The sequence below is a fragment of the Theropithecus gelada genome, chromosome 4 (assembly GCF_003255815.1).
Source record: "Theropithecus gelada isolate Dixy chromosome 4, Tgel_1.0, whole genome shotgun sequence".
NCBI classification, from domain to species: domain Eukaryota; kingdom Metazoa; phylum Chordata; class Mammalia; order Primates; family Cercopithecidae; genus Theropithecus; species Theropithecus gelada.
This window is the reverse complement of record NC_037671.1, coordinates 71936294-71956210: the sequence shown is the minus strand read 5'-3', so window position 1 is coordinate 71956210 and position 19917 is coordinate 71936294. Positions and strand designations below refer to the sequence as shown.

Genomic DNA, 19917 nt, shown 5'->3' with positions numbered 1-19917 from the left:
GATGCTCTGAAGACAGCCCAGTCTTTTCCTCAGCCAGGCCTAGGCTGGAATCTTGGCTGTTTTACACTTGGTGTGTTATCTTGCACAACTTATTTAGCTATTTGTGAAAATGGGAGGGGATACTTACATTGCCAGTTTTCTTTTTCTTTTTTCTTTTTTTTTTTTTTTTGAGACGGAGTCTCGCTCTGTCGCCCAGGCTGGAGTACAGTGGCCAGATCTCAGCTCACTGCAAGCTCCGCCTCCCGGGTTCACGCCATTCTCCTGCCTCAGCCTTCCGAGTAGCTGGGACTACAGGCGCCCGCCACCGCGCCCGGCTAGTTTTTTGTATTTTTTAGTAGAGACGGGGTTTCACCGGGTTAGCCAGGATGGTCTCGATCTCCTGACCTCGTGATCCGCCCGTCTCGGCCTCCCAAAGTGCTGGGATTACAGGCGTGAGCCACCGCGCCCGGCCGCCAGTTTTATTTTTCTAATAAGAAACCAATGAGCCTAATAAATGAAGGGTACTTAAAAAATGCTGGCTCCCTTTCATTTTTGATGGAGTCACCAAATATAGGAAATTAACACCAGCTTTTAACCGTCCTTGGAATGTGGACACAAAGTTTCATACATGTTCTTGAGTTCACAAATTTTATCACCAGGGTGATGGCACAGCAAGCAAGTCCATCAGATCTGGAGTTACTCCTGCCCAGTGTTACACTCAGTAGATGCAGGCATGGAGAGAAGAGATATAAAGCCACAAGCACTGTCATCAGACGTATTTACTAAAATGCTGCAACAACTGAAATCAGTTTCATTAGTCACCAGAAATAAGTGGCTATTGTGAACACATGCTGCATGCCGAATGTATACCACTGAGTCACTTTTAGAGAACATGTTCACGTAGCAAGCTTACATAATTAAGTGTTTGACTGTGGTGAGAAAACTCTTACACAGATACTTGTTTTCTATTATAAAATATAATATTTTCTCAAGTGTAGCATTTTCAACTATTCCACAGTTCACCTGTACTTGTGTCCCTATGAGGTCTCCATTATACATGGAGGATCCTGTGATGATCATATTTGCTAGCTTTCAAAGAGTTTTCCTTCTGTCGGGCCCAGTCCTAAGCATGTACTTGAATTTATCTAATTTTCACATCAGCCTTATGAAGTAGGCTATATCATTAACCACCTTTTTTTGAGTTTTAAATTTCATTTAATTTTTTTTTAATTTTTAGTTTTATTTTAAGTTCCAGGGTACATGTGCAGGATGTGCAGATTTGTTACATAGGTAAACGTGTGTCATGGTGGTTTGCTGCATCTATCAACCCATCACTTAGGTATTAAGCCTAGAGTGTATTAGCTATTTTTCCTAATGCTCATTTAATTTTTAAAAATATTTTTCTCAATTTTTTGTATTGTGGTAAAATATATGTACTATAAAATTTACAGCTTAACCATTTTAAAGTATGGTTCAGTGGTATTAAATACATTCATAATGTTACAGAACCATCACCACCACCCATCTCCATAACTCTTTTCTTCCTGTAATGCTGCAACTCTATCTGTTAAACAATAACTCACTATTCCCTGATCCCTATAGCCCCTGGCAACAACCATTCCACTTTGTCTCTATAATTTTTTCACTATTCTAGGTATCTCACTCATATAAGTGGAATCATACATTATTTTTTTTTTGTGGCTGGCTTATTTCACTTGGCATAATGTCGCCAACATTAATCCATGTTGAAGCATATGTCAAAATTTCCTTCCTTTTTAAGGGTGAATAATTTTTTTTTGTATGTATATACCATATTTTGCTTATCCATTCACTTGTCAGTATACACTTCGGTCTTTTCCACATTCTGGGTATCGTGAATAAAGCTGCTATGAACATGGGTGTACACATCTCTTTGAGACCTTGCCATCAATTTTTTTTGGCGCACATCCAGAAGTGGAATTGCTGCATCGTATAATTCTATTTTTTATTTTTTTGAGGAAAAAAAGCTGTATTGTTTTCCATAGTGGCTATAGCATTTCACAGTCCCACCAATTGTGAACAAGGGTTCCATTTTCCCACATCCTCACCAACATATGTTATTTCCTGTTTCTGTGATAGTAGCCATCCTAATGGGTGTGAGGTGGTACTCGGTGTAGTTTTGATTTGCACTTCCCTAATGATTAATAATGTTGAGCATCTTTTCAGGTGCTTATTGGCCATTTGTACCTCTTTTTCTTGAGAAATGTTTATTCAAGTCCTTTGCTCATTTTTGAATCAGGTTGTTTTTGTTGTTGAGTTTCAGAAATTCTCTACATAGTCCAGATATTAACCCCTTAACAGGTATGTTATTTGCAGATATTTTCTCTCAGTCTGTGTGTTGCCTTTTTTCTCTGTTGATACTGTCTTCTGATGCACAAAAGTTTTAAATTTTTATGAAGTTCAGTTTCTCTATTTTTTTCTTTTGTTGCCTACTCCTTTGGTGTTATGTGCAAGAAATCACTGACAAATCCAATGTCATGAAGCTTTTGCCTTATGTTTTCTTCTAACACAAATCCAATGACTTGAAGCTTTTGCCTTATGTTTTCTTCTAACAATGTTATAGTTTTAGGTCTTTAATGCATTTCAAGATAATTTTTGTGATTTGTTTTAGGTAAGGGTCCAACTTCATTCTTTCACATGTGGATATCTAATATTTCCATCACCATTTGTTGAAAAGACTGCCCTTTCCCCACTGAATGGTCAAAAATCATTTGACCATATATGTGTGGATTTATTTCTGGACTTTCTATTCTATTCCATGGGTCTAAATGTTGGTCTGTATGCCTATATATAACATAAAATTTACAGCTTAACCATTGTATAGTTCAGTGGTATTAAATACATTCATAATGTTACAGGAGACTACCTCATGATTGATTACTGTAGCTTAAATACATTCATAATGTTATAGGAAACTACCTCATGATTAATTACTATAGCTTTGCAGTAGTAAGTTTTAAAATAAAAAATTATGAGTCCTTCAGCTTTGTTCTTTACTTTCAAAATAGTTTTGGCAATTTGGGGTCCCTTAAAATTCTGTATGAATTCTAGGATGGGTTTTTCTATTTCTGCAAAAAACATCATTGGGATTTTGATAGGAATTGCATTGAATCTGTAGATGACTTTGGACATGTTAACAATATTAAGTTCTCAAAACTATGGACATGGAATGTATTTCCATTTATTTGTGTCTTATTAATTTATTTCAGTAATGTTATTGTAGTTTTCATTGTATAAGTTCTTCATCTCTTTGGTTAAGTTAATTCCTAAGTATATTTTGATATTATTATAAATGGAATTGTTTTCATAGTTTCCTTTCTAAATTCTTCATTGTTGGTAAAATGCAACTTATTTTTGTATATTGATTTTGCATCCTGTTACTTTGTTGAATTTATTAATTATTTCTTACAGTTTTTATTTTATTTTTTTTAATCTTTAGGGGTTCCTACATATAAGATCACATCATCTGTATACAGGGATAATTTTACTTACTTTTTCAATTGGGATGCCTTTTGTTTCTTTTATTTAATAGTTGCCTAATTGCTGTAGCTAGCAATTAGTACAGTCGTCTAGTACTTTGTTGAATAGGGATGGCAAAAGCAGACATCTCTGCCTTCGTCCTGATCTTAGAGGAAAAGTTTTAGTCTTTCACCTTTATGGTATGATGTTGGCTGTGGGTTGTTCATATGTGGCTTTTATCATGTTGAGGTAGTTTTCCTCTATTCCTAGTTTGTGGAGTTTTTTTTTTTTTTTTAATCATAGAAGGACATTGAATTTTTTTCAAACGTTTTCTTCTGGCATAATTGAGATAATTATGGGGCTTTCCCCCTTCATTCTGTTAATGTGGCCTATATCATTGATCAATTTTTGTGTGTTGATCATTCTTTCATTGAAGGACTAAATCTCCTTTGGCCAAGGTGTATAATCCTCTTAATACACTGTTAAATACACTAGCATTCTGTTGATGATTTTTACACTAATGTTTATAAGAAATAATGGTCTATAGTTTTCTTTTTCTTGTGTCTTTGGCATCAAAGTAATGCCTCATAGAATTAGTTAGGAAGAGTTGCTTCTTCTTTATTTTTTTGGAACAGTTTCAGAAGGATTGCTATTAGTTCTTTAAATGTTTGTTAGAATTCACTAGTGAAGCCATCAGATCGTGGGCTTCTTTGTTGTTGTTGAAAGATTTTTGATTACTGATTCAATCTCCTTACTAGTTATAGCTCTATTCAGTTTCTATTTCTTTGTGATTTAGTCTTGGTAGGTTTTGTGTTTCCACAAATTTGTCCATTTCATCTAGATTTCCAATGTGTTGTCATACAATTGTTCATAGTACTCTCTTATGGTCCTTTTCATTTCTGTAGAATCAGTAGCAATGTTCCCATTTTCATTTCTGATTCTATTAATTCGAGTATCCTTTTTTCTTAGTTCATCTATCTAAAGGCTTGTCTGTTTTGTCAGCCTTTACTAACAGCCAACTTTTGGTTTCATTGATTTTCTTCATGGTTTTTCTAGTCTTTTTTTCATTTATCCATGTTTATTGTTTCCTTTGTTCTGGCAACTTGGGTCTAGTGTATTCATTTTTTAGCTCCTTAAGTTGTAAAATGAAGTTGCTGATTTGAGATATTTGTTTTTTTTTTTTTAATGTAAGCATTTATAGGTATACATTTTAATCTTAGCACAACTTTCACTGTGTCCCATAAGTTTTGGCAGGTTGTGTTTTGTTTTCATTAATTTCTAAGACTTATTTTTTGACCCACTGGTTGTTTAAAAGTATGCTGTTTAGGCTGGGTCTGGTGGCTCACGCCTGTAATCCCAGTACTTTGGGAGGCTGAGGCGGGTGGATCACTTGAGGTCAGGAGTTCAAGACCAGCCTGGCTAATATGGTGAAACCCTGCCTCTACTAAAAATGAAAAAAATTAGCAGGGAGTGGTGGTGTGTGCCAATAGTCCCAGCTACTCAGGAGGCTGAGAGGCAGGAGAATCTCTTGAACCTAGGAGGTAGAGGTTGCAATGAGCCAAGATCCCACCACTGTACTCCAGCTTGAGTGACAAAGTGAGACTCTGCCTCAAGAAAAAAAATAAAAGGCATGCTGTTTAATTTTTGAATATTCCAGTTTTATTTCCGTTATTGACAATTAACTTCATCCCATTGTGGTTGGAAAAAATACTTTGTGTGGTATCCATCTTTTAAAGTCATTGAGACTTAACATGGGGCTAACATAATGGCCTGTGCTGGAAAATGTCCCTGTGTGCTTGAGAAGAATGTTTATGGTATTGTTATTGGGTAGAGTGTTCTGTGTAGTCTGTTAGACCTAGTTGGTTTATTGTGTAAGTCTTCTGTTTTCTTACTTATCTTCTGTTTGGTTGTTCTATCCATTATCGAGAGTGGGGTATTGAAGCCTTCTACTATTATTGTAGAACTATCTATTTCTCCCTTTAATTTTGTCAGTTTTTGCTTCATGTATTTTATGACCTGTTATTAGGTACATAAATGTTTATAATTATTACATCTTCTTGGTGTATTAAATCTTTTATTAATATATAATGCCCTTCTTTATCTCATAACTTTTTTGATTTAAAGTCTATTTTGTATGATATTAGTATAGCCACTTCTGCTCTCTTTTGTTTACTATTTGCATAAAATATCTTTTCCACCCTTTTACTGTCAATGCATTTGTGTCTTTGAATCTAAAGTAAGTCTCTTGTACTAAGCATATACATAGTTGAATCATGTATTTTTATCCATTCTGCCAATCACTGGTTTTTATTAGAAACGTTTATCCACTTACATTTAAATTAGTTACTGATAAGGAGAGGCTTTCATCATTTGGCTCTTTGTTTTGTATATACTTTATAGCTTTTTTTTGTTTCTCATTTCCTGCATTGCTACCCTCTTTTGTATTTAGTTCATTTTTTTTTTCATAGTGAAATGTTTGAATTGCTTTCTCATTTCTCCTTGTGTGTATTCTACAGCTATTTTCTTTGTGGTTGCCATGGGAATTAAATTAACATCCTAAAGTTATAACACTCTAATTTGAATTTATACCAGTTTAACTTTAATGGCATAGAAAAACTCTGTTCCTTTACATCTCTAGCCCTACTCCTTTCAGTTATTAATGTCAAATAATTACATCTTTACACACTGTATTCCAAAAAAGGAAAAAAGAAAAATGAAGCATGTGGGGAGGACCCTTTTAATCCCCTGGAAGTCACTTCCGTTGGTGCGGGAGGGGCTGACAGCAATGGGTGAAGGTGCAGCAACAATGGCTGCCACATTTTTTGTCTGCTCCTCCGTGATCAGAAGCAGCAATTAGTGATCCAGGGTCAGATTTCTGATATTTGGAGGACAGGGTTCTTTTTGTCCATCCTGGCTCCTATAAGCTGTGTTCAGGTCCCTCCTGGAACATGTGCACAGCTGCCTGCAATGGGCCTGGGTGTAGGGGATGGGTAGCTATCACTGTGCTAAGAGCTGAAATGGACCGAAATTAACTGCAATTTTACCATCTAAGCCTTCCTCTGGAAGTTGCAAACATTCCATAGATTCCAGAGTTCCATCCATTGAATTACATCAAATTCTGCCAGTGCAGAAAGATAGTAGGATTAACAAACCCTCTCCCTACAGAAAGCCTTGTTGCAATAGGTTTCTGCGAATATCTATCTGTAACACTAACCACTTGCTCAAAACAAAGGCCTCATCTGCATAGAGGAACTCATTTCTACCTTGCTAAATCTGAAAGCATTCAAGACTGACATCTACATTTTTATTTTCTACTAAATGCACTCTACTTACTAAACTCTGATCTATTCACTATTCAACAGGTTTTTTAAATCAGTTTTAGACTTTGAAATTACATGGGTTTCTTTGGACTATTTAGAAATTCATTAGCAATGACAGAATTTACATTTCAGAGGTTTGGAGGATATAAATCTAACATTTTAGATTTTTGACCTGGCTCTGAAAGAAATCTTTTCATGAGATTCCTAATGATTGATTTATTCCTAATATTGGTCATGCAGTAGATCGTTTTTTGTTTCCAAGTTTAAAAATCAGATTTATATTTTCAGTCTAAAATTCCTGGTTGAGGTTCTATATGTGGACCTAAAAGCCAGCTATACCTTAGCCCCTGGGCTCAGATCATTTGTTGTTATCAAAAGGGTGGACAAGGTTAAAAGCCTACTTTCTACCCAAAGGGAAAGCTTGCAAATGGAACAGATCTCTGATGTGCTCTTTGGTCTATCTGTTCTCTACGTTGGGCTTTGAAACGGTAACCTTAACGTGAGCAATATGCTGCTGGAGCACAATTTGTATGCAAATGAATTGAGAGAGATTTATTACAGATTCAAAATGAGTTCTCCCTGATATTGCACTGAAAGACTTGGTGATGTCTTAGCAACCTTAAGTACAAACTAGCCATCTGAAAGCAAAGGTAGGAAAAGCATCTGCCCTTCTCTCAGGTTATATGAGTTGAAATCTTTCAGTTTCTGCCTTCATGGTAGTAACAATTTTTTCATATTCAATATTTATTGCTGTAACATAACCAATCTCTGCTTATTAGGGCACATAAACCATCTTACCGTTTTCCTCCCCCTGCTTCTGTATACCCCTAGGCTCTACAGAAACAGTGAGCTGTTCCAGTTTGTAGTTCATTCAAATAGCTCTAAGACTGTCAAATCTGATAATTTTGGACAAAGTGAGTGGGTTAAAATAGTTGAAAATGAACCAAACTTTCAATGAGATGTGATTTGAGTGTACAGTGCTATAGTTTAGTTGTAATAGAAAGTATGAGAGCTTAAAAGGCTCAGAATAATTCAGATAAAATTATCTTGGGGTCTTTTTCCATTTTAAAGTGAATCGAGCAATTCTGTGTGCTTGAGGATTGACAGCGTAATGGCAACAGAGCAAACTGCAGAATTTATCACCAGGTAACTGCATTAGCAGCAAAACTCATAATGCAGTCTGTTGGTGGAAAAGAGCATGAAGGAGCCTTCTATTTTCTTATGAGGTGCCATATGTTCATAGTTCTTGGCCAATTATATTTAGCTACTGCCGAATTACAGTTATTGGAAAATGCTCTCTACTCTATAGTCTTTCACAATGTAATGAGAGGCCTCATAGATAGTGACTCTTCTTATATAATTTGTTTATTAGCATAGATAAACATACTCAAAACTGCTTTCTAACATTGCCTTCTATTTATGATATACCTATAACACCAGATATTGCTGTGTAATAGCAATCCTGAACATTTCTATGTATTTCTAAGGATTGACTACATGTTAAATTGGTGGGCAAATGTTTCAGTAATCTTTGAAACTTTTATATTTCACAGTAACTCTTTTTTAGATAGAATTTTTTTGTAGGATAAGATGCATAGTACAAATGTTATAGGCAGTTCTTATATAACATTCAGGTACGTTCTTGTTCATGTTTCACTTACCAGGATCAAGAGGCAACTTGAGGCCAGTTTTGTGTGCTCAGGGATGGTAGAAAACACTGACAAAATCAAGCAACCAAAGACAAGGAGAAAACTGTAAAACAACAAAAAAGAGAAACCTGATAAGAACCTTGCTTTATTATCACAGACTTAATTTCTTGCTTCAAATGAATAAAGCACCAGGCCCATTAAATTAGCACACATTAAGTCATAAAAACTCTGGAAGGGACTAGCCATTTTGGATATTAAAATACAGTATGATATACAGTGCAAATGGGGCTCCTCTGAAACTTTATTGATGAAAAAAAGGTTGTGTTTGTGAGTTTGTGTGTGGCATGCTGCATTTAAATGTTAACATCTAAGAGTTTGTGAATTTCCCATACAACTTCCTTCCCAAACAATGATCCTGAGAGAGGCCCAGAAAGTATGTTTTTGCTCTCCTATCTGGGGAGCATACGCCACAGTCACTCTTCTTTTAAAGGAGCAGAGTTTGTCTCCTGTTTGGCAACTTTGCTAAACTATCAAGTGTCCTCATTGGCTGATACTGAGCCACCAGCTTATTTTCAGGGTCTGATATTGCTCATGGATTCTCATTTGCTATTCCTTTATGTTATTAATAATAAGATCATATATTAATAAAAAGAATAGAAAAGGAAGTGAATGATTTCCTCTGCTATCCATGCACTTTCCATTTCCTTTTAGTCAAACTGCGGGATAAATGACTTCTTAGCTCTGTCTATTCATATATAAGGATAAGGAACAGAAGTCAGGATCAGGCATTGTCTACCAATTAATCTACAGACATTTTTATTCCTATAAATGTGTAACTTCTAGGATCAAGGCGGGAGCTGAGTTTCCAAGGAAAATGTCTACTAAAAGGGAAGGTTCTGTTTCAAAGTTGAAGTTACTTATTTGAAAGGCAGGATTAAAAAACAAAAAACCTGAGCTACTTGCTCTAGGCTATATTTTTTACTTTTGTTCATCTCTGGGAAATTCATACAGTAAGCTGTTTTAAAATACCAAGTTTCTATGCTCCTCTGGATGATGGTAAAGTTAGTCCCTGACTTCTCCTTGCTTCCCCTGAAGAGTCTTACAAGACTTACTACCATACTTGATTGGAAGTTCCCAAAGGTCAGGGTTTGGGCAGTATAGCCAGAGTTTGGTTAATTATGCCTACAGGACAAATCTGGCTCCTAATGCCTGTTTGTGTAAATCAAGTTTTATCAGCACACAGTCACACTCATTCATTTATGTATTGTCTATGACTGCTTTCATGCTATGATTGCAGAACTGAGTAGTTACAACAGGGACAGTAAGGCCCACAGAAATGTTTGTTGATCTCACCTCATCTATTCCTTGTTTCCTTATATTTATCTCAACATGTTTTCTATGCTGATAATAATGACTAACATTCATAGAGTGGTTCCTATAAGCTGGACAATGTGCTAAGCCCCTTTTAAATGCATTCTCCTCATTCTCCTTATATTATCCATTATCTCTATGTTATCCCCAGAAATCTATGGGATACAAAATATTATAATCCCCATTTTCCAGATATGAAAACTGAGAATTAACATTTGTAGCTCATCCAAGGATGTGTAGCAGAAAGAGAATCTAAGCACTGTGTAGTCTAAGCCTCTACACAGTGCTGCTGAATAAGCATCAGAGATAATGGTGGTAACATTCTCAGCTCAGGCAGACACTCCTCTATCTCCTCAAACTGAGGGGGAAGGGGTTGCCATTCTAAACGGAAGAAGTCTCCAAGAGGAAGGAGTCTGCTAGTGAAAAAAACCTAGTACGTGATGTTAATGATTCATCATGCTTTTTTATTTCTCATTTAAATTTTTTTAGAAATAGGGTCTTTCTCTGTTGACCAGGCTAGAGTGCAGTGGTGCATTCATAGCTCATTGTAACTTTAACCGTGAACTCCTAGAGTTCAAGCCATCCTCTCACCTCAGCCTTCAGAGTAGCTGGGACTATAGGCACAGGCCAGCAGGCCTGGCTAATTTTAAAAAAAATTTTTTGTAGGGACAGGGTCTCACTATGTTACTCAGGCTGGTCTTGAACTCCTGGTCTCAAGGGATCCTCCCAACTCAGCATCCCAAAGTGTGTCTGGCATCATCCTACTTTTGATTCATGCATCTAATGATTCAGGATACTGTGGATTATATTTTAAGTTGGTCCTAATGGACTAAAATTTGTAAACTAGTGGTCAAAATCCAGTGCACCTACCTGACCCCCAAGCTACAAATGAGAAAGTGAAATACAAGGATTGCTAAGGTAGTTGGGAGGATGATGTGGCATCAGATGACAGTTCTCCTTGAAATACAAGGATTGCTAAGGTAGTTGGGAGGATGATGTGGCATCAGATGACATGATAGATGTNCAAGGATTGCTAAGGTAGTTGGGAGGATGATGTGGCATCAGATGACATGATAGATGTTCTCCTCTGGCGAGTAGCCATTATCTGGATACTCTCTCCGCTTCCCCACCAAGTCCAGGTTTACCAGAAAACACTTGGAAAACGAGCAGGAGATTATTTAATCATTAAGATATTTTCCTCCTTTGAGAGCATCTCAGTGACAGTTTTATAATCTCTATGTCTGTGTTCAAAATACACCTTATTGCTAGTTTCTTGTTCGTCAATATTTGAATCCTAGAAGGAGGGTACAAAATGTGAAAGGCAGCAAGTCAGAAAACGAATGAGGCAAGTTATTTGCTCTCTGTTTCATGGAACAAGAATTATCAAAGTTTGCAGAACAGGGTGAAACAGGTGGCTGAACTGGGAGTCTGGAGCCAAGTGGAGGAGAGGCTTATAGGGCAGAGTCTGCATTTAGTTCAGTAGAAAATGGGGAGCCATTGAAGATTTCTGGACAGGATAAAAGGGTCATCAGAGTTGCCTTCTGGGAAAATTTAAGTTGGCAGCAGTGTGTAAAGAATGGATCTGAGTCGTGAGAGGCAGGAACAAGGGTAACAGTGAATCCAGGTTAGGCTGTAAATGAACATAGTAGAAATGAGAATGGAATAAAGAGGGAGACTGAAGGGATGCTGTAAATTGAGGAGCAGAGTCTGGAAAGTGGGTGTGGTGGCTGGAAAGTCTGAGATGACCATACAAGTTAGGAGAAGAAAAGTCAAAGTCAGAAGGAGAAACTGGTTTTGGGGAGAAGAGGATAAATCTAGTTTTAGACATCCAAGTGGAAATGTGGATTTAAATCTCAGGTACAAATTCTAGCTGGAGATATGGAAGTATTTTCCACCCCCCCCAGAAGAAGTAAATGTATGGAATATGTTATCCTGACAGCACAGACAAAGCATATAAAGTTTTGGTAAATAAGCATGGAGGATATTCTAGAACCACTTCTTTCATTTGGCAAATGACATCATGGAGAACAATGAACACATTCTGCTCTGAATTAGCTCTTGGTACCATTGCCAGAGGCAGACTTTCTGGCTGGAGAAAACACTGAACTGACACAGAGTGACCCCTCTAAGGTGACAGTGTTCAGATGCTGGGCTCATTGGCAGTGACACAGTGGGGTTTGTGTGTAGTTCTGCTGACACCATTGCTTCTGAGGATCCCGTGCATGCTGATGACTGACCATGACCCCAGTGCACCCCTCTAGTGGTTGAATACAAGTAGAAGCAGAGGCAAGAGTCACTGGGATCAGACTATCCTAATGTGGAGTCCATGGTTCTCTAGGGGATCTGTGTGTAAAATTTAGGGGGTTGTGAACATAGAGGGGAAGAATTATGTGTTTATCTTTCACTAACCACGGCAATAGATCATGATGGTATTAGCAGTACTTGTGACTTTGTTGCTCACAAAAATTACAGATTTTAAAATCCCATTTTACAGTTGTAGATGAAACCCTAATTGTTTCATCTTGCATATTGATTTTGCTCATCATTTCAAGATTATGTAGCAATTAGCCCCACTGCTAGGGGTTGTTTATAATGAAGAAGCATATGCATCTCCATATTGCAAATTTGTGTAATGTTTTAATAATAGATTTCAGCATATTTTTTCCTTTTGTAGTCACATATATTTGAGGAATGGTTCATCGTTTCCACAAGATTGCCAAAGTGCCCATGACACACATAAAAATTAAGACATCTGTAATTGAGAATTGGTAAGATGCGGCTGGAAGAGGGACCATTTTTGCACCTGTCAGCTTTATGATCAGTTTAAAAAATATGAATGTTTTTCCATGTATATATTAATCCTGACGTATCAAAAGATGGACGTTCCTTCAAAATTAGTCTGGAACAGCTATTGGCCTTTATTTTGCCTGAAACAGTCATTTATATTTTGTTTCTGAGGAAATTCATTTTGATCTAGATCTTTTATCCAAAACTTTTTATTTGGAAGGCACTGATTATTGTAAGACAAAAAGAAGGAAATTTATGAAAAATTTAAATATTACCAGCTCAAAGGACTCTATGTTTACTCAAGAAAACTATCATCAGCATTTCTTGTGGGTTAATTAAGAATCAATTTGTCAGATTTAATTTGACAAAAAGCTTGACTCGGGAATCTCATGGGTGCTTGTATAACAGATGATGTCCAGCTTCCAGAACTAGTGCATCAAGCACAGATTCATTTAGAAAGAATGAAAATGATGTGAAAATAAAACATTCAGAAAAGCTCTGCTGAATGAACCATAGCAAGTTACCCCATTGTCATGCACACAAATGCACAATCCCCAGGCACTCACAAACCATTGTGAATGATGCAATGAAGAAAGGAGAAATGGAACTGAGGTTTAAAGTAGACATCTCCCTGAACTTAGCGTGATACAACAGGCAAATCAACAGAGTAGGCTTTGCTGATTGAAGCAACCACACGTTTCCACCTAGAAGGTGCTCTCTGCAAGCATTTTGGCAGACTATAAGCATTCCATGGCATAATGGCCCATGTAAGTTAGTTATACTTATTAAGAAAGTTTTGAGGGAGGGGAGATCTTAAATTTTTTTTTTTTTTTGGTTTTTGAGATGGAGTCTCACTCTGTCGCCCAGACTGGAGCACAGTGGCGCAATCTCGGCTCACTGCAAGCTCTGCCTCCTGGGTTCACGCCATTCTCCTGCCTCAGCTTCCCGAGTAGCTGGGACTACAGGCGCCCACCACCGCGCCTGGCTAATTTTTTGTATTTTTAGTAGAGACGGAGTTTCACCATGTTGGCCAGGATGGTCTCGATCTCCTGACCTTGTGATCTGCCCGCCTCGGCCTCCCAAAGTGCTGGGATTACAGGCGTGAGCCACTGCGCTTGGCCCTTAAATGTTTTAAATGGAATGGAACCATGGGATTAAAATAAAAGATGCTAACAGGAAGAAGATATAGAATATTTTAAGAAAACAATTCTTCAGAAATAACTTCCAAAGGAAATTCAACCCTGCTTCTGACTTTTCATAAATTTTAAAGTACTGCTTTGATGAAGTATGCTCTTCAGTGCATTTGACAGGGGACCTTGAGAGCGTTTCATGAATTATGATGACTGCAGTGTACATGCTGACATTAGAGACTATAGCTGACCCAGCACAGCACTTTGCCTGGAGGACAGGCCACCTAATGAAATCAAAACTTCATCAACAGAGAGAAGTACTAGAGTCATTTATTTCTTCCGGCATCCTAAATTTACCTTTCTAAACTTGGTACTTTGCAAAATATCCTTTATGCATGTTTCCACAAGAGAAGTGCATTTGGCATCTGAGATCTACTCAGAGCACACCCCAGCTTCCATTGCACAGCAATAAAAATCAAATATGACATTTTTGGTATCTTTAGCAGTGACTTGGAATACTTGATTAGAACACTGCACGATTCTGCTTTTAAAGTGCAATGAACCTTAAATATTAACAAAGACCCTAATCAATAAATACTATCACTGAAATCTGTGAAGTTTTTTTTTTTTGAGACAGAGTCTTGCTCTGTCACCCAGGCTGGAGTGCAGTGGTGCCATCTCCGCTCACTGCAAGCTCCGCCCCTGGGTTCACGCCATTCTGCTGCCTCAGCCTCCCCAGTAGCTGGGACTACAGGCGCCCCCCACCATGCCTGGCTAATTTTTTTTGTTTTGTTTTGTTTTGTTTTATTTTATATTTTTAGTAGAGACAGGGTTTCTCCACGTTAGCCAGGATGGTCTCGATCTCCTGACCTTGTGATCCGCCTGCCTCCTCCTCCCAAAGTGCTGGGATTACAGGCGTGAGCCCTCTTGCCCGGCCTGTGAAGTTTTAAAAATAGTGTCATCAGCAAACAGTTTTTAAAGAATGAAATGTTGCATTTTACATGTGGGTTGTTAAGAGGAAATTGGAGGATATGGGAAAGCATGGTTTCTGCTTGCTTAGTGTTTCTTTAGAGGACTATGGCTAATGTAAGCAAGCTAGGAGATGGCAACAGAAACCATAAACAGTTCAAGAGCTTTCCCTCAGAGCAGTCAGTGGATTCTGCGTAGACAGAGATGGAGCATGCCTTCTCACCCCAGGATCAGAGAATTCGTGTGGCCAGAAGGATTTCTGATTCAGTCTCCCGTTGAGGACAGGGATTATTTTTGAAACATCACTGATAGACACTTGTGCAGTCTCTCTCTAAACCCCTCCAGCAATCGGGCCCCTCCCATCATTTTACGGCAGCATAGCCCTGTTGCAGACAGCTCTACTGTTGGAAAATGATTTTCTCCTGAGTTCGTTCTCCTTGTCTGGGACCTTTACTCGTTGGTCAGATTCTGGACCACAGAGGACGTGTACGCCTTCCTCCCTAAGAGAGTTCTTCAGATGTTTGAGGCTGGTTTTATCATGACTTCCCTGTTGGTCTTCAGATTCAATATACCAAGCCCAGTTTGCTGTCTACTTTACATACGAAATTATGTCCTGATGTGTCATTCTCCTTGTCACTGTTCTTTACCTTTGCCCAGTTTGTTACTGTATCCCTCAAAGTGGGACTCAGACTCATTCTCATTCTTCAGTGTAAGCAAAAGAATTGGCATTTAATCACCAACAGTAAATATCTGCATTTTCCATTCTTGCGGGGGAATACAGATTTAAACTTGATACTGCCCAGCTACAGCAAAAGTTTGGTTTCAAAAAAGACTGTCTCAAGGATATGCAATCACTTATTTTCTTGTACTTTTCTTACCACACCACGGGGCCTGGAGCAAAGCTGACCACTGGCAATCTGTGTACTTGGACCCTACTACTTTGGTCCCTAAAGGAATTACTTTCAATAAACTGTATTGGATTTTCTGCTATTTCCTTAAGAAGGAGTAAAAAACATTTAAGCAGCTTACTGTACTTTAAGAATTTCTCCGTATTTCACATTGTATTTGCTCAATGAGGCATCCTGTGAGAAATTTCTCTCAGGATTTTACTGCAAGAAAAATCTACTAACATGTTGCTTCTGGCAAAGAGGATGAAGTTTTAGGTTTTGGAGACTGTGATCTTTTAGCATATTTGTTTCCTTGCCAGGAGGCTCAAAGGTGAATTTGGGACCCACATTACAAATAGTAATAGTGTCTCAGATCATTCTGGCATACATTTTTATGGGTTAACTTCATTCCCAATTTCTTTGCACTGTTCTATCATTATCTTACTTTCACTGTATTATATCAATCACAAATATTTACATTGTACCAGGAACTGGGAACTCAGGCATAGTCCGCATCCTAACCAGGACTTTCAGTTAAATGGGAAGACAAACCTTTGCTTATTTTCATCCACTTACACTACATATATTATGTAAGCAGCCACAGATGTTTTCTGCACGTTACAAGGTATTCAGGATATATTTGACCAAATAACAAAAGCCATAAAGATGTGTTTTTGTGTATTACTACTCTTTCTTTGAAATGGGAGTATTCATTCTAAAGCTGCATTCTTTTTAAAGAACTAAATGACACCATTGATTCAGATTGAACTTAAATGAAAATGAGTAGATTTTGCTCACTTGGATTTCTGGAAAGCCTTTATGTTTGTTACATTTACATATTACTATGGTAATCTTGATTCTTTTATTCCTAGCATGAACTACCCACTCCCTAAACAAGAACCTCCTAATGTCCTACCCTTATCTTTCAGATTTCTTTACAAACACCATGTCTTGACTTTGGAGCCCCCCTATCAGGAACCTCTTCTCCCAAGACTATTATCATCCTACCTGAATTTCTCTTTCTTCCCCTCAAAGATATTATAAAGCACTTATCAGTACTTTGCTGAAATCAAGACATTATCTACTCTATTCTCCTGATGTAGCAATCTGGTTAACCTATCAAAATAAGAAATAAGCATTATGTAATGTAATTTTTTTGCTCTTAATGAATTTATGTTATTTTCTAGTAATGATGGTTGTTCTTTCCTTTTTTTTTGAGAGAAAGTTTCGCTCTTTTTGTCTAGGCTGGAGTGCAATAGTGCGATCTCAGCTCACTGCAACCTCTGCCTCCCAGGTTCAAGCGATTCTCCTGCCTCAGCCTCCCAAGTAGCTGGGACTCCAGGCGTGTACCACCATGACTGGCTAATTTTGTATTTTTAGTAGAGATGGGGCTTCACCGTGTTGGTCAGGCTGGTCTTGAACTCCTGACCTGAAGTGATCCACCCGCCTCGGCCTCCCAAAGTGCTGGGATTACAATACTTTGATGCCTTATGATACAAATCTAGATGCAAAAATATGAACTCATTAATAATCAACAATTTTCCAATCTCATATTTTCATTGCTTCTCTTAATCATATTTTTAAAAATCCCTTTTAGTGTAAAAAAAGAAAATCATGCTTTTTTTCCCCCAAGTTTTATTTTAGATAGAGGGGGTACATGTACAGATTTATTACATGGGTATATTACACTCTGGTAGTCATCACAGTACCCAGTAGGTAGTTTTTTGAACCATGCCCCTCTCCTTCCCCTTCCCTTTAGTAGTCAGCAGTGTCTGTTATTCTCATGTTTATGACCATGGGTACTCAACATTTAGCATCCACGTATAAGTGAGAACATCCGGTATTTGTTTTTTTTGTTCCTATACTAATTTGCTTAGGACTTTGGCCTCCCGTTCCATCCATGTTGGGACAAAGGACATGATTTCATTCTTTTGTTTGTTTGTTTGTTTTTAGTGGTTGGGTGATCCCAGGGAATTTTATTACTTTATCCCAGAATCTCAGTTGCCTCATCTATAAGTTGGGGATAATAATGGCACCCATTTCATAATTATGAAGATTAAATACATTAAGGAAAACACTAGTATGTGCCTAGCACCTGCTAAACACTCAACAAAGGTCATCTGTACACACTGATGTCTCAAACAGGGACGGAATGTTTAACACAGAAAACAGGAGGTTTTAGCCACTCACTTGTTCTCCTGGCTCCCAAAACATGAGCTGCCTCTCCCCAATTCATCCAAGCCCATCAAGATAGTTGTCCTTGTCCTTAGTCTCCACAGGTGTTCAGTGTGAGCCAACTGCCAGATGGCTTTCATCAGCACAACTGAATAACCCATTTATGCCTAGTGTTCCATTATTGGAACGCTAAGTTTATGGAAGTTATTTATATCCTACTGCTCAAGGTCATTACCAAGATCTGATTTTTCATACAAAAAATTTGTAACCTCCAGCATAAATGGGATAATCAAAGCAATTGTGGCAGTTTTGAGGGGACAAAACTCTAGAGTTTAATCTTCCAGCTTGACTAACTTGGAAGCGTTCCTGTGAATATAAAAGCTCTTGTTGGGGGCGGTGGAGAAGCCGAGATTGGCTCCGCGGCTGTACTTCCAGCTCAAGGCCGGGTCATAGTCCTGCTGCAGGTTCTGCTGCAGGTTCTGCTGCAGGCTGTCGGCCGCCTTCTTGCTGAGGGCCATGTTGGGCCTTGCAGTCGTGCTGGGGAGTGTGGAGAGGGGTGGCGGCTGAACGAAGGGGACAGGTTTTTGAAGCCACCCGTAAGTTTGAGAAACTTCAGTTTCTGTTCCTCGTTCTCAAAATCAGCAGTATCCCACTGGCCAAACTGGGTTCCCCTCCACTTCCTGGTTTCAGAAGCTTCCGTTTTGCCTGACTCGCGATGGATCTCTCCTTGCAAGGCCTTCCGCCTCACCTGGTCTATGTGCGCCTCGTCCATGTTGCCTTTCTTTTCCAACACCACCTCTAGGTCCGTGTCTGTTTCCTCCTTCCAAGGATCTGTTGCTACTCCACTCTCTTTCCTCTTCTTTTCTTCCTTTTCAGAGCTGGCTCCTCAATGATTGGCTGCTCTACCTTCTTGGACTTCATCTTTTTCTTTGCGGGGGCCTTAGGGCCATTTCCTATGGGGGTGGATGTATTCCGGATCCTCAACTTTGGCTTCTTTTTACTTCCTTTCCTAGGGCTGCTCTCCATGGACCTAGAAGGCTTGGAGTGGCCTGGGAGGGCGTCTCCCTCCTGGTGGATTTTTTTTTTCTTCTTCTTCACCTTCCCACTGTGTTCCCTGGGGCTCTTCTGCTTCCCTTATCTGCCCCAAGGTTGCCTGTTCCTCACCCTTCTTCCCCACTAAGCAGGTGTTGGCAGCATCACCAGCCTTGCAGAATCAAGGATCCTGGACTGAGGGGTCCTGGGCCCCCTTTGTTTCCTTCTTGTGGTTTCCTCTTCACCCTGTCTGAGGTCTGGGGAGGTTTTCACGCCAGAGGCATGGAACATGGCTGGAGGTGACTTCTTCTTTTTCTTTTCCCCACAGAGGAACTCCAAGTGACCAAGCACCTGCTTCCTGGGGCTGGGTGACTTCTCTGGCCGTCTGGCACGCAGTGTGTCAGGTTCTATGTGCTCCTCGCAAAGGGTGCTGACACCCTTCTTTTTCTTCTTTTCTTCACTAGAGACATCTCAGGTACCTTCCCATGGACCACACTTTTAGAGGGGGATGTGGCTCTTATAGGAGAAACATTGGCAAAGTAATCATCATTGTTTAAAATTGAGTATTGAGTCTCTGGTTCTTTGACCACTTTCTTCTTTTTCTCTCTGGGAGCCCAGGGCCCAGGTCTACTTTGTGTGTCTTGGTGATCATTCCGATGGGCCAAACTTCCCCACCTCCACGTGAGAGCCTGCTCCACTGTGACCCCAATTTCATTCTTTTTTATGGCTGTGTAGTATTCCATGGTATATGTGTTCCACATTTTCTTTCTTTTTTTCTTTTTTCTTTTGAGATGGAGTCTCGCACTGTCACCTGGGCTGGAGTGCAATGGTGCGATCTCGGCTCACTGCAACCTCTGCCTGCCAGATTCAACTGATTATCCTGCCTCAGCCTCCTGCTAGGATTACAGGTGCCCATCATCAGGCCCAGCTAATATTTTGTATTTTTAGTAGAGATGGGGTTTCACCACATTGGCCAGGCTGGTCTCGAACTCCTGATCTCGTGATTCACCTGCCTTGGCCTCCCAGAGTGCTGGGATTACAGGCATGAGCCACTGTACCTGGCCTCCACATTTTCTTTATCCGATCCACCACTGATGGGCAGCTAGTTGACTCCATATTT

The 19917-nt window shown here is 39.0% G+C and overlaps 1 protein-coding gene and 1 pseudogene across 5 annotated transcripts in view; both read right to left on the bottom strand.

The window, feature by feature from the left end:
• KCNQ5 (potassium voltage-gated channel subfamily Q member 5) overlaps positions 1 to 19917 on the bottom strand; it is a 572501-nt gene that overhangs the window by 192550 nt on the left and 360034 nt on the right. For all 5 annotated transcript variants that reach the window (XM_025383720.1, XM_025383721.1, XM_025383724.1 and 2 more), the window contains exon 2: positions 8459 to 8549. In XM_025383720.1, the coding sequence (XP_025239505.1) occupies positions 8459 to 8549 (91 nt within the window). The remainder of the gene's footprint in view (positions 1 to 8458; positions 8550 to 19917) is intronic.
• On the bottom strand, positions 18098 to 19449 carry LOC112623346 (annotated as a pseudogene).